Genomic DNA, 14,499 nt, shown 5'->3' on the forward strand with positions numbered 1-14,499 from the left:
AATTAGAACATATTCATCCTAAGGATGCAGGACTTTATAGCTACCAACCCTAACCTTAACCCATTCCAGAATTCAATTGTTTTCAAAACCATCTCAAAACTAACTACAAGCGAAACTCTTAAAAATCATCAGAGGAAAATGGAAGGACACTGATCACTATAAAACAAAACTTAGAGGTTAGCAGACTCACAGCATCCCTTCAGTACTGACAATTCTTGCCATAAAATAAGGAAAGCAGACACTCTTCAAAGACAAGGAGAAAAAACAAGAGAGTTTTATCTAATTTCTAAGTAATAAATGTCTTTTGCCATTTGAAGGAAAAAGCCATTAAAGCATTATGTGACTAGTGTCAAAGCATCATTACGGGACAGAATGCAATTTGCTTTTCAGTATTAAAATACCCTTTCCAATGACTCTCACTTTTTACTTACAAGGCTACAGATAGTTTTCTAAAAATAAAGCAATTACATTCTGAGCAGTATTTAAGGAATACAAACTGCATCAGAAAAGCTAAGGCATCATATAAAGCTTAAAAACACTTTACATTATTTCAGACACTAATCATTCCGTTAAAAAGAAAACAAACCCACACACTTCCCAGTAGTTTTACAACACACACAGATAAATCAGGTGTCCACCGTGATCTGAATGGAAAGCTACTGTATTATGCTTGCTTCCTTATCTGTAAGAGATATGCTCAGGTCTGATTCAGTGGCAAGGGTTCATAATGGCATTTACTAAAAATTCCCGTCACACAACTTCTCAGTCAAACCTTAAGAATTTCTTACCTAAAACAATTTCAGCATATATAGTAACATTTTTTGTGAAGGGGAAATGTACATATCCGCTCCATAATAACTCTTACTTTTTTCCTCATTTTTAATATTTCTGAAATCAAAATGCATCTTATATCCCTGGCTAGTGGCAACGGATCAAGCCCTGGTCAGGGCACATATGAGAAGCTATCAATGGGTGCACAATTACATGGAATGATGAGTTGATTCTTTTCTCTTTCTCTCTCTCTCAAAAAAAAATGCATCATATAATTAAATATGTCCATTTCACATAATGGCTCTACCCTTCCTCCCATAAGTAGTCATTAAACCAATGATGCATATTAAAATTACTGTCACATAGGAATCAAAGAAGAGGCCTGACTTGTGGTGGCGCAGTGGATAAAACACCAGCCTGGAATGCTGAGATTGCTGGTTTGACCCTGGGCTTGCCTGGTCAAGGCACATAAGGGAGTTGATGCTTCCTGCTCCTCCCCCTCCCTTCTTTCTCTCTCTTTCTCTCTCCTCTCTAAAATAAATAAATAAAATATTTAAAAAAAAAGAATCAAAGAAGTGCAGAAAGTTTTATGTGTAAATGTTTTACTATACGACAGAACTATACTCGAAGTAACTGAATGCTTTAAAACTAGATCGAGCCTCAACTGTATCGTTTACCAATGCAATCACACACAAAAAGTTAAGAATTATATATACAGCCCTAGCTGGTTGGCTCAGTGGTAGAGCATTGGCCCGGCATGTGGAAGTCCCGGGTTCAATTCCTGGCCAGGGCACACAGGAGAAGCACCCATCTGCTTCTCCACCCCTCCCCCTCTCCTTCCTCTCTGTCTCTCTCTTCCCCTCCCACACCCAAGGCTCCATTGGAGCAAAGTTGGCCCGGGTGCTGAGGATGGCTCCATGGCCTCCGCCTCAGGCGCTAGAATGGCTCCAGCCTCAATGGAGCATTGCCCCAGATGGGCAGAGCATCACCCCCTGGTGGGCATGCCGGGTGGATCCTGGTCAGGCACATGTGGGAGTCTGTCTTTCTGCCTCCCCGCATCTAGCTTCAAAAAAATACATTTAAAAAAAAAATAGCCTGACCAGGCGGTGGCGCAGTGGACAGAGCATCAGACTGGGATGCAGAGGACCCAGGTTCGAGACCCCGAGGTCGCCAGCTTGAGCGCAGGCTCATCTGGTTTGAGCAAAGCTCACAAGCTTGGATCCAAGGTCGCTGGCTCAAGCAAGGGGTTACTTGGTCAGTTGTAGCCCCACGGTCAAGGCACATGAGAGGGCAATCAATGAACAACTAAGGTGTCACAACGTGCAACGAAAAACTGATGATTGATGCTTCTCATCTCTCCATTCCTGTCTGTCTGTCCCCGTCTATCCCTCTCTCTGACTCTCTGTCTCTGTAAAAAGTAAATTAATTAATTAATTAAATATATATATATACAGTATATATTTTTTTTAATTTTCTTTTTCAATTAAAGTTTACATTCAATATTATCTTAGCTTCAGATGTAAAGCATAGTGGTTAGGTAGTCATATAGTTACTTTAACAAGTGTCCTCCCAATATTCCCAGTACCCACCTGGCACCACACATAATTATATCATTGACAAGAGTCCCTGTGCTGTATTTTATATCCTCATGACTATTTTGTAACTACCAATTTGTTCTTAATCCCTTCACTTTTTTCACCTAACCCTTCTAACAACCATCAGTCTGTTCTCTGTATTTATGAGTCTACTTTGTTTGTTCATTTATTTTGCTCTTTAAAATCCACATATAGGTAAAATCATATGGCATTTGTCTCTCTGACTGACTCACTTCATTTAGCACAGTACCCTTTAGGTTCATTGATACTCTCACAAATGGTCAGATTTCATTCTTTTTTATGGCCAAGCAATATTACTGTGTGTGTGTGTGTGTGTGTGTGTGTGTGTGTGTGTGTGTTACACCACAGCTTTACTTCCATATCTTGGCTACTGTAAATAACTTTACAGTGAACATAGGGGTATATATGTTCTTTCAAAGTAGTGTTTTGAGTTTTTTTTTTTAAATATATAGCTAGCAGTAAAATCATTAGGTCAAAGGCAGTTCCCATTTTTACTATTTTGAGGTCCCTCACACCACTGTCCACAGAGGCTGCCCCAGTCTGCACTGCCATTGACAGTGCACAGGATTCCCTTTTTTAAAACAAATTATGCCTAAATATTTAATATTTGAAGTGGTCGGTGGTTTTACAGTATTTTCTTTTTAACAATAAGCATATTAATATTTTAATAATTATATTTAATTTCAAAAATCTTAACGGAACTGTCATTCCAAAACTCAGAACCCTTGGAACCTACCATTCCAGAGTAAAAAGTTTCTGTTGGCCTGACCCATGGTGGTGCAGTGGATGAAGAGTCAACCTGAAATGCTGAGGTCGCTGGTTCAAAACCCTGGGCTTGGGCTTGCATGGTCCAGGCACACAGGAGAAGCAACTACTACGAACTGATGCTTCCTGCTCCTCCCCCCTTCTCTCTCTCTCTAAAATCAATAAATAATATTTAAGTTTCTATAAACAGAAGGGCTGTAGCTACCACAACAAAAAAATATGCTGCTTTCAAATTATATTATTGCCCCTCTACCATGTCCTTACATAGTTACTTGGTCTACTGAGAAATAATAAAGCTACTGATAAAACAATGTTAGCACTAACAGCAAAACTACTCACAGTTGAATTTCAAATAGTCTAAAACATTTGATGCTTCATACCTGCACATGCAAATATTTTTTACTATCCTTTATAGATAGATCACTGTTTCATCTGATTCCTTGATCTTCTATGCTTCACAGAGGTTCAGGACCCACATATCCGCATTTTAGAGTTTAATCCAGTGGTTCTCAACCTTTCTAATGCCGTAACCCCGCAATACAGTTCCTGATGTTGCGGTGATCCCAAAACAAAAAATAATTTTGGTGGCTACTTCATAACTGTAATTTTGCTACAGTTATGATTCGGAATGTAAATACCTGATATGCATTATGTATTTTCCGATGGCTTTAGGTGACCCCACTGGGGTCGCGACCCACAGGTTGAGAACCGCTGGTTTAATCTGAACTATACCCATTTCCCACTGCCTTTGACTCACTCGCAACTACCTAAACACGACCACCAAATAATCACCATCTCCTTGGCAGTAGAACCAAAGGTAGGCTTTCTTCGAGGCTGAAAAAGCCTGTTACCATATAAACTTAATACAGACCTTATAACATAAAAATATTTAAGGGTTGCAGATCTCACATTTTGAAATTCTCTTCTAAAAACAATTCCCATATAAGTCACAATCAGCTTAGGTTAGCGTTTCATCTGTGAAAACAGGAATCTGGTGTTTTCAAGGGCTACTCATATTTCTGATATTAGAAAATTCTAGAGACCAGAACTGAAACAGAAAGCATCTTATTGAGGATCTTCTAAAAGTAAATGAGACTGCCTTTTTCAGTTCAACATAAAAAAAAAAGAGAGAAACGTCCTAAAGTTGGGTCAAGAGGTTAAAAACTGCCTGACCAGGCGGTCGCACAGTTGATAAGAGTCCGACTGGGACACAGAGGACCCAGGTTCAAAACCCTGAGGTTGCCGGCTTGAGCATGGGCTCACCAGCTTGAGCATGGGCTGCTGGCTTGAGTGTGGGATCACAGACATGACCCATGGTCACTGGCCTGAACCCAAAGGTCGCTGGCTTGAGCCCAAGGTTACTGGCTTGAGCAAGGGGTCACTCACTCTGCTGTAGCCCCCGGGTCAAGGCACATATGAGAAAGCAATCAATGAACAATTAAGGAGCTGCAACAAAGAATTGATGCTTCTCATCTCTCTCCCTTTCTGTCTGTCCCTTTCCGTCCTTCTCGCTGTCTCTCTCTGTCTCTGACACACACACACACACACACACACACACACACGTTAAGGACTGGCAGAAAAGTCAACTAGAACAGCATCTAAATAGAAGACACCTGTGTGGAGTCTAGAGGAAGTCTTTATGAATCCAGAGCTTCTTTTATAACATGATCAGTTAAAATACAGAATGAGGGAACAGTCCAAAAATTACTGGCTAGGGAGGACAGTCTGTAAATTGGAGCTTAAAAAAAAAAAAAAAAGATTTTAGGAAATCAACAGTGTGGTTTACATAGAGCTCCCAATATTTTTACTAATATGTTGGGTATATTACATTTTGTGAGCTTAAGGGAAATTCCATCTATCTATCCTCCTTCCTTCTTCCCTCCCTCCCTCCCTCCCTTTCTTTCTTTCTCTCTCTTCCTCCTTTCTTTTTTTAGGTGAGAGGAAGGGAGATAGTGAGGCAGACTCTCACATGCACCCCAAGCAGGATCCACCTGGCAACCCCCATCAGAGCTGATGCTCGAGTACTGAGCTACTTTTTAGTGCCTGAGGCTGATGCGCTGGGACCAATCTCAGTGCCCAAGGCCACACTCAAACCAACAAAGCCACTGGCTGCTAGAGGGGAAGAGAGAGAGAAGAGAGAGAGGAAGGGGGAAAGAAGCAGATGGCTGCTTCTCCTGTACCTGGGACATCCATACACTAGGCTATCACTATATCCACTGAGCCACCGGCTAGGGCCTGGAAGTTCCATTTCTAACCTCTGAGAAACTAAAAGAATAATGTACAAGTATTTAATCTATATGTGAAATGTCTCTAGGAACCCATGTGATGTATTTCCAAGAAGAGCTACTTCAGGTGGGAGGAGCCCTCATCAGTAGGTGATAACTAGTGTCACTTGACCTTACTTCACAACGAGAACCCCTCTGATTTGTAAAAAATATCACAGTGCAGGGGTCAACCTCTGTTGAAGAATTTGGAAGAGGGCACTCTACTAGGGAGAGGGGAGGCACGTTGCTGTTGGTATCAAGACTAAAATAGGGACAACGTTCTTATTCCTTTCCAAGAGTCAAATGTCCTATAGGAACTATGCATCTCCTAGCACCGTGATGGCACTTTTTATAAAAACCGCCCACTTTTGCAGTGTTGGTCAACCTGGTCCCTCCCACCCACTAGTGGGTGTTCCAGTTTTCATGGCGGGCAGTAGCAGAGCACCCAAACAGCGAAACAGCGCAGCGACTGGCCCACTAGTGGGGAGGAGAAACAAGGTTGACCAGCACTGCAAAAGTGGGCGGCTTTTATAAAAAGGTTCGCCATCACGGTCCTAGCAGGTAGGAACTCCTTGGGAGAACTCAGACGTTATTTACCCAACTACCCTGCCAAACTCAATGCCACCCTCAGTCTTACTAACTCTGAAATAGAGAGAGGACTCCCTCCCTAAATCCTAACAAGTACCAACACCGTGGAGCCAAAGTTTCCTTGTGAACATACAGTAGTGAGGGCCAAATTAATGCAAGATCATAAAACTACTTTTGTTAATTTATAACTATAAATCTATGGCTAATTTATAACTTTTACCGAACCTTAGACAAACCATTAATTTTCTCAGATCTTCAGCTTCCTCATCCATAAAATGTAGCTAATACTTCCTTCATAAGGTAATTATTTTCTTCTTTTCTAAGTTAGACAAGGGGAGATAAGAGAGACAGACTCCCACATGCACCTCAACTGGGATTCCCCCTAGCAACCCCATCTGGGGCCAATGCTCTGCTCATCTGGGGCCATGCTTGCAATCAAGCCATTTTTAGTGCCTGAAGCAAAGGCTCCACAGAGCTATCCTCAGCATCCGGGCCAATGCGCTCGAACCAATTGAGCCATGACTACAGGAGGAAAAGAAAGAAGAAAAAGAGAGAGAAAGAGAGAGAGAGAGATCTGAGAGAGAGAAGGGGGGAGGGGTGAAAAAGCAGATGGTTGCTTCTCCTGTGTGCCCTGACTGGGAATCGATTCGATTCTGGGACATCCACATGCCAGACTGACACTCTACCACTGAGCCAACCAGCTAGGGCCTAATTATATATTTTTAATTTTACACTAAAACACACACACACAAAACAAGACTAGTGTTCTCAAATCCTGGATCATACTAAAAAGCAGTACCTTTACATCAAAGGCCTTTATAAAAAAAGTCATGTATGTCATACTCCGCCTGCCTTAAAAATGCTAACATTCATTTTAAACATATCCATTCAGCCTGGCCTGTGGTAGCACTGTGGATAAAGCATCAACCTGAAAAGCTAAGGTCCCCGGTTCAAAAACACATACATATATGCCTGGTCGAGGCACATACAAGAAGCAACTACTGGTGGCACAGTGGATAAAGCATCAACCTGGAAATGCTGAGGTCGCCGGTTTGAAACCCTGTGCTTGCCTGGTCAAGGCACATATGGGAGTTGATGCTTCCAGCTCCTCCCCACCTTCTCTCTCTCTCTCTCTCTCTCTCTCTCTCTCTCCCCCCCCTCCCTCCCTCTCTGTCTCTCTCTCTCCTCTCTAAAATGAATTTTTTTTAAAATTAAAAAAAAAAAAGAAGCAACTACTCCGAGTTGATGTTTCCTGCTCCTCGCCTCCTTTCTCTTTCTCTCTCTCTCCTCTCTCTGAAATCAATAAATAAAATCTTAAAAAGAAATCTACTCAGTTACCACTCTCTGCTTTGCCCTGGGCTCAGTTTTTTGAAGAGTTACAAAGATAACGGAGACACATAGCAACATAAATTTTAAAGGAGATATGAGACATTCATCAAATTATCTGAGTAGTTCGGTAAAGCACCAAAGAGAAGCAAAGGAAAAAGAGGGCAAGAAACGCAGAGGGAGCTCAGCGTGGAGAAACTGTTTTCAGTGGTGGGGTAAGAAGATTCTTCAAGAGCAGTGGCTTGAAAACAGAGCCCAGAGAGGAGAGACAAACAATCCCTCTGCATGCTGACACCTGATTACATGCTCATTTGTTATTCAACAAATAGCAGTCTAGTAGGAGAAAAGGATCAGTACACAAACACTTAAAATACCACTTGTTAAGTATAACAAGCATGTGTACAATTCAATGAGAAAGGGAGGGATACATTTCCTTGGGGGAGAAGAGTGAGCACGGAAAAAGGAGGGAGGAGGGAAAGGTGACAGCCAGGTCCCGAGGATGAGCGGGAGTGTTTGGGGAAGGAGGAAAAAGATAGTTCAGGTAATGGGAACAGCAGAAGGACATGGAGGAGTGAAAGCAAGGGGTGTCTTTAGGGACTGGCTGCAGGGGAGTACGGAGGTGACTGAGGACAGAAGTGAAGATGAAGCAAGGCCAGGCAGACCGTCAGGAGCTTTGTGCCCACGCCAGGGAGCCAGGCTTTACTGCAGCGTGTACAAAGGTTTTAGGCAAAGAATGTCGTCACATAAGCACTAAGAGAAACCTTTTCTAACATTAAACACTTCTGAGGACATAGAAATTTTTAACATTTCCACTGTCTGCAAAAACATAAGAACACTACAGGTAATCCCCAGGTTTGAAAATGTCCAAGTGTTTATATGCACAGAAAGGTAAAAATAAATACTATGTTAAGACAAACATCTGTCTAAGTTGCACTTAATAGATAAATGTACCTGTTCCAACTTACATACAAATTTAACTTAAGAACAAACTTACAGAACCTGTCTCATTCGTAACCTAGGGACTGTCTAAAATTCCAGGACCCCCTCAAATACCTCCAAAGGTCGCACTGTGATGAGCCCAGTTAAGAGCTCCCTAAGGGCAAAGAACCATTTATTATTTATTTTTCTTTGGGCTTCCAGGACATGGGATATAGTGGAAACAATAGTGATCAAGATAGTAAGACAAAACAAGATTTCTGACCTGATCATCTTACTAAGGTGCCAAAGAGAAGAATATGTTTGTCTAGGAGATGCTAAAATTCAGAAATCTATAGACTAGGCAGGTGTTCCGTCCATAAGCAGTTAAAACACAGGTTTGGTGCTCCAAGAAGAGTGTGCAGTCACAGACATGGATTTGAGCCTGACTGTGTATGCTATACTGCTGACAGCTGACGCCATGTGGGTAGATGAGGTCACCAGGCATGATCGGAACCCAGCTCAGAGTCTAGTGATCCCAAGACAAAGATGAGACCAGACAGAGACAGAACAAGAATAGTCAAAGGGGAAGAGCAACAAGGAAAAAGGTATTATGAGAGTCTAGGAAGGTACACATTTCGAAAAACACTTGGAGTAGGTGCTAAACGATGGGGTCCGTCAGTATGAAGACTGGAGCTGAGAACTGGGTGGTCACTGATGCACATCTCACTGAAGTGGGGAAAGAACAGACTGGGCTGAAGCGTAAATGCTGGAGGAAGAAGAGAAGGCAGTACAGATCACTCTGTCCTGAAAGTCTGGCAGTACAGAGAAGGCGTGAGAGGTTCCCGCAGCACCAGGGTGAAGGAAGTGTGCGTATTTTGTGTCGTATCTTCTATATGGCTTGTGTCTGGAGATTCTGTGAACAAAGGCTGCCTTCAACACCTACTTGATTATATAAAACAGCAAAATTACTAAATCATTGTTTAGAATGCAAGATATATCTCGTACAATTCACTAAATTGTAACTAGAATCCTAGTATAGAGAGCACTGGACTGAACCAACCAGATAGTCATTAAGTTCAAGTCATTCGCCTGCATGGAGTGACTGTTTAAAAGAGGACGTGGTTTGTTATATAATTTGAAAGCTTCTTTGAGCAACACTGGGGATGCAGTAAGATGTTACCTTAATTCCTTCACCCTGGGCTGCACAAGGACATACTCACCTCCATAGTAGAGTCCTGTAGCAGTGCACATACGCCACTGTCCCTGATACATTCCTGCATTGCTGGGGCTGCACATCTGGACGCTGACATCTGCAATCTCTTGGGGCTCCAGCGATCTCACCATCACCATGTTCACATGTCCAAACTGGTCTCCCCCGACATATTTAAGACAAACCCCTGGAGGCCAGGCCTCTGCCCCTGAGTTCAAGCAAAAGAAAAAAAGGTTAGGCAATCAGTGGTCCCATGCTGGGTGCAGTTCATTACAAAGCCACAGAAGAGGCCTTTCTCCATCTCTCACACATGTAATCCTACCCACACATCCCAGCTATAACACATCCCACATGACTGATCCAAGGGAATTATCAGAGTAAACCACCTCTGACCAACCGTCTATCCCTAACAGAAGGCACATACAGCAAAAAGGCAGCTCCTCAAGATGTGCTTCAGGTAGCCCCAGGGAAGGCCACACATCACACTCAATCTGTGGAACCTCAGAAGGATAAGGTGAAGAACCATGAAAACAGACACAGGGCCACATCTTTGGAGGACTGCTTTCTCTACTGAAAGGGAACGACACACCCATTTTCACTCTCACTTTTTTTTTTTTTAAAGAGACAGAGAGAGAGTCAGAGTGAGGGATAGACAAGGACAGACAGACAGGAACTGAGAAGTGAGAAGCATCAATCATTAGTTTTTCGTTGCGCATTGTGACATCTTAGTTGTTCATTGATTGCTTTCTCATATGTGCCTTGACCATGGGCCTTCAGCAGACCGAGTAACCCCTCGCTTGAGCCAGAGACCTTGGGTCCAAGCCGGTGAGCTTTTTGCTCAAACCAGATGAGCCTATGCTCAAGCTGGTGACCTTGGGGTCTCGAACCTGGGTCCTCAGCATCCCAGTCCGACGCTCTATCCACTGCGCCACCGCCTGGTCAGGCTTCACTCTCATTTTTTAAGCTGATATTCATAGTAAAAGTAAGTCTGACTGTTTCCAATTTTTTTCATTGAGGCAAGAGGATGGAACACATAAGGAGTAACTTTTTTTAATTTTATTTATTCATTTTTAGAGAGGAGAGAGAGAGAGACAGAGAGGGAAAGAGAGGAGAGAGACAGAGAGGGAGAGAGAGAAGGGGGGAGGAGCTGGAAGCATCAACTCCCATATGTGCCTTGACCAGGCAAGCCCAGGGTTTCGAACCGGCGACCTCAGCATTTCCAGGTCGACACTTTTTTTTTTTTTTTTTTTTGCATTTTTTTCTGAAGCTAGAAACAGGGAGAGACAGTCAGACAGACTCCCGCATGCGCCCGACCGGGATCCACCCGGCACGCCCACCAGGGGCGACGCTCTGTCCACCAGGGGGCGATGCTCTGCCCATCCTGGGCGTCGCCATGTTGCGACCCTCCTGGGTGTCGCCATGTTGCGACCAGAGCCACTCTAGCGCCTGGGGCAGAGGCCACAGAGCCATCCCCAGGCCATCTTTGCTCCAATGGAGCCCTGGCTGCGGGAGGGGAAGAGAGAGACAGAGAGGAAGTCGCGGCGGAGGGGTGGAGAAGCAAATGGGCGCTTCTCCTATGTGCCCTGGCCGGGAATCGAACCCGGGTCCTCCGCACGCTAGGCCGCAGGTCGACACTTTATCCACTGCGCCACCACAGGTCAGGCTTAAAACTAATGATTTTTTTTTTTATTCATTTTTTTTTTTTTTAGAGAGGAGAGGGAGAGACAGAGAGAGAAAGGAAAGACAGAAAGAGAGAGAGAAGGGGGGGAGGAGCTGGAAGCATCAACTCCCATATGTGCCTTGACCAGGCAAGCCCAGGGTTTCGAACCGGCGACCTCAGCATTTCCAGGTCAACACTTTATCCACTGCGCCACCACAGGTCAGAGGAGTAACTTCTAAGATACTGTTTCCATTTTAAAACCTTTTCCCTGATGTCTGACCTTTCTTCTGGAGTCCTTAATTATGAAAAGACCTTGGCTCAAGAGACTGTAAACACATGACAGAGGAGTCAAGTGAAAGTTGAATGAATGAAGTAAAATTATCTTTTCTATAAACATACTAAAGAAAAAGGTAGAAAATTTACTATTTTAAGGAACCAAAGAAAAATGGAGAGCCCTGGCTGGGTAGCTCAATTGGTTATAGCATCGTCCCAATACACCAAGGTTGCAGGTTCAATCCCCGGTCAGGGCACATACAAGAATCAACCAATGAATGCATGAATAAGTGGAATAACAAATCCATGTTTCTTTCTCTCTCTCTCTCTCTCTCTCTTTCTCCCTCTTCTCTCTTTCTCTCTACCCCTTCCCCATAAAATCAATAAAAACTTTAAGAGAAAAATGGAAGAATAGTTATTCTTTCTCAAGTTCTCCTCCCAATTCTTGTTTTATATTCACTTGTATGTAGTTCAAAACACAAAGATGCCTCTAAAGCCACTCTCATGTAACAATCACAACTACTTCGCCAGTCAGAGGAACACCGGAGATCCCGTTACAGGTCCAGCCCAGCATCCACACCACTTGAACGACACAGCATGGTTGTAAGAACCAGGAAGCTAGCTGTACGTGTTGGTAAAGAACACCATCTACTTTCATCTTCAGAGGGGCAGTTTCAAATTTTCACTGCAAACTCCAACAAAGTTTGCTGCTCAAGTTCCAAGCTTCTAACACTTAAAAAGAGTGACAGAAGTGTGAATCCTGGGATGCTGTACCTGTCATTAAATGTCTCGCTCTCTTTTTCAGTGGTCTAAACCTAAGAATTTAAACAAAATTAGGAGTGTGATTTTCAACAATGTGTGACATGTATCTTCTCTGGGGCAGCTGTTGGGACAGCTATGTGCAGTTCCTAGTAACCTCATCTGTTGTATATTGGAATGCCTGGAGAACCTAAACCATGACAGCAGAGAAGGACCGTGAACATCACTTATGAAACTCCCAGTGAGCACTATCTCTTAGGGAAGATCATGAACGAGAGAAGAGAGCCAGACAAGAAAACAGCACGGGCCAGCCCTACTTTCGTGTTTCTACTCTAGTTGCAGAAAGAACTCGGCCAGGTTAGGGTGACGCCAGAGAGAGCCAGTGTCCGTGCGTGCTCTTCCCCTCTCTTTAATAACATACCTGTCACTTAGCTATAGGAGGCCAGGTTCTCCTTACTCACTTAGTTTATAGATAGAAGACTAGTTGAACAAATAAGAGAAGTATTTTTTTAAAACTATTTGTTCAGTCTGACCTGGTGGTGGTGCAGTGCATAGTGTCAGCCTGGGACGCTGAGGACCCAGGTTCCAAACCCTGAGGTTGCTGGCTTGAGCGCGGGCTCACCAGCTTGAGTGTGGGATCCTAGACATGACCCCATGGCTGCTGGCTTGAGTTCAAAAGATTACTGCCTTGAGGCCCAAGATCGCTGGCTTGAGCAAGGGGTCACTGGCCCGAATGGAGACCCACCCCCACCCCTCGGTTAAGGCACATATAAGAAGTCAATCAATGAACAACTAAGGTGCCAAAACTGAGTTGATGCTTCTCATCTCTCTCCCTTCCTGTCTGTCCCCTACCACCACCAAAACAAAACAAAAAAGCAAAACACTATTTGTTCAAAGTACCTTAAAAGATAAAATCTATAGCAACTGTTAACCAACTTTTCAAGAGGTGCTCAGGAACACAAATGGCCTTTACAGGAAAAAAGGCTAAATAGACCCAGAGGCTGTTCTAAACTGGAGTTACAGGAGAAAAAGGTGGCCAATACAGATTCTCTGCAAGTCAGGGTAAAAGGCAGGATATTTGGGGTTCTGATTTTACATTCTAGCCATTTTATGTCAATCCACCCACGTAATGATCTAGTGAGTGAGAAGATATATCAATAGGTTTTCAGAAATATAAAATAGTTATCCTGCAACAAGATAGTATTATATTTAAAATATTCCAACATTACTATATTAACTTTCCGTACTTAAAAGCACTATAATAAAGAACTCATGGACTGCGGGTGGGTAAAAAAAAAAAAAGAACTCATGGAAGGCCAGCCAGACCATTTTCACTATAAGTAAACAAGGTCTTAGATTAACATTTTTTAACTAAATAAAACTTCTATATATCTCATACTTTCTAAACAAACATCATTCATTTACAAATTCATGTATAAATTTCAAAAGCATTTGTGATCAGTAACAGCAGGTTTTAATAATACAAAGGATAACCATGATAAACAGAAGCTGAACTAGAGATTGTTTTCATATTTTTAAATGCAGGCAATATTAAGAAAGGTAAGGAAGAAATCAAAGTAATCAAACTTCAAACAAGTAAGAATTTCAAGGAAAAATAGAAAATATGGCTATTTCCCCATATTACCTCTCAAACTAACAATGCACCACATTGTTATAATCAAAAGGGAAAAGACACTAATGACAATTTTACAAAGCCACAGAAGTAGTCCTCAGTCATCTACAACACTATGTCAATCCAAATTATGTGCCTTTGCTCCATGACACACTGAACCTTCATCCAAGGCAGAGTTACTTCTAACTAAGCCAGAAAAACTATGAATCACAATTTGGTACATTTACTATTATATAAAAGTCTAGTTTAGCCAGCTTTCCCCATCATGAAAGAAGTATAAAGAACTGCAAGGTACATAGTCAATAAAGTCACTGTTGTGGGGTTTGAGCCCCAAGAATCTCCTATCATCTCATATCAGATTATCTTGCTAGCTAGGGTTCTCCTCCCACAGCCACAAATTTTTAGCTATATATTCTTTTGCCTAGTTTTCCAACTCTCAGAACTTCTCTGTTAAGTCTCATTAATAACAAGGATGTTCAAGCCTCCTCACCCAGTCAGCATAAATTGTTACTGGATGGTACAAGAAATACTAAACCCACTCAAATTTAAAGTCATTGAAAAAAATTTAACAATTAAAAGGTAATAATGAACAGTTATCAGATACATATTCAGATGCCGTTTTCAAAGAACTATGGTTAGCTTAATTTTATTTTATTTTTTTTATTTTTCTTTTTTTGTATTTTTCTGAAGCTGGAAACGGGGAGAGACAGTTAGAC

The 14,499-nt window shown here is 42.4% G+C and overlaps 1 protein-coding gene across 1 annotated transcript in view; it reads right to left on the bottom strand.

Annotated features, from left to right (window-relative positions):
* Nucleotides 1–14,499, bottom strand: part of ILRUN (inflammation and lipid regulator with UBA-like and NBR1-like domains) — an 89,662-nt gene that overhangs the window by 37,128 nt on the left and 38,035 nt on the right. The window contains exon 3 of the mRNA XM_066280469.1: nucleotides 9,469–9,666. Within this exon, the coding sequence (XP_066136566.1) occupies nucleotides 9,469–9,666 (198 nt within the window). The remainder of the gene's footprint in view (nucleotides 1–9,468; nucleotides 9,667–14,499) is intronic.

This window comes from Saccopteryx bilineata, chromosome 1 (assembly GCF_036850765.1).
Source record: "Saccopteryx bilineata isolate mSacBil1 chromosome 1, mSacBil1_pri_phased_curated, whole genome shotgun sequence".
Classification (NCBI taxonomy): domain Eukaryota; kingdom Metazoa; phylum Chordata; class Mammalia; order Chiroptera; family Emballonuridae; genus Saccopteryx; species Saccopteryx bilineata.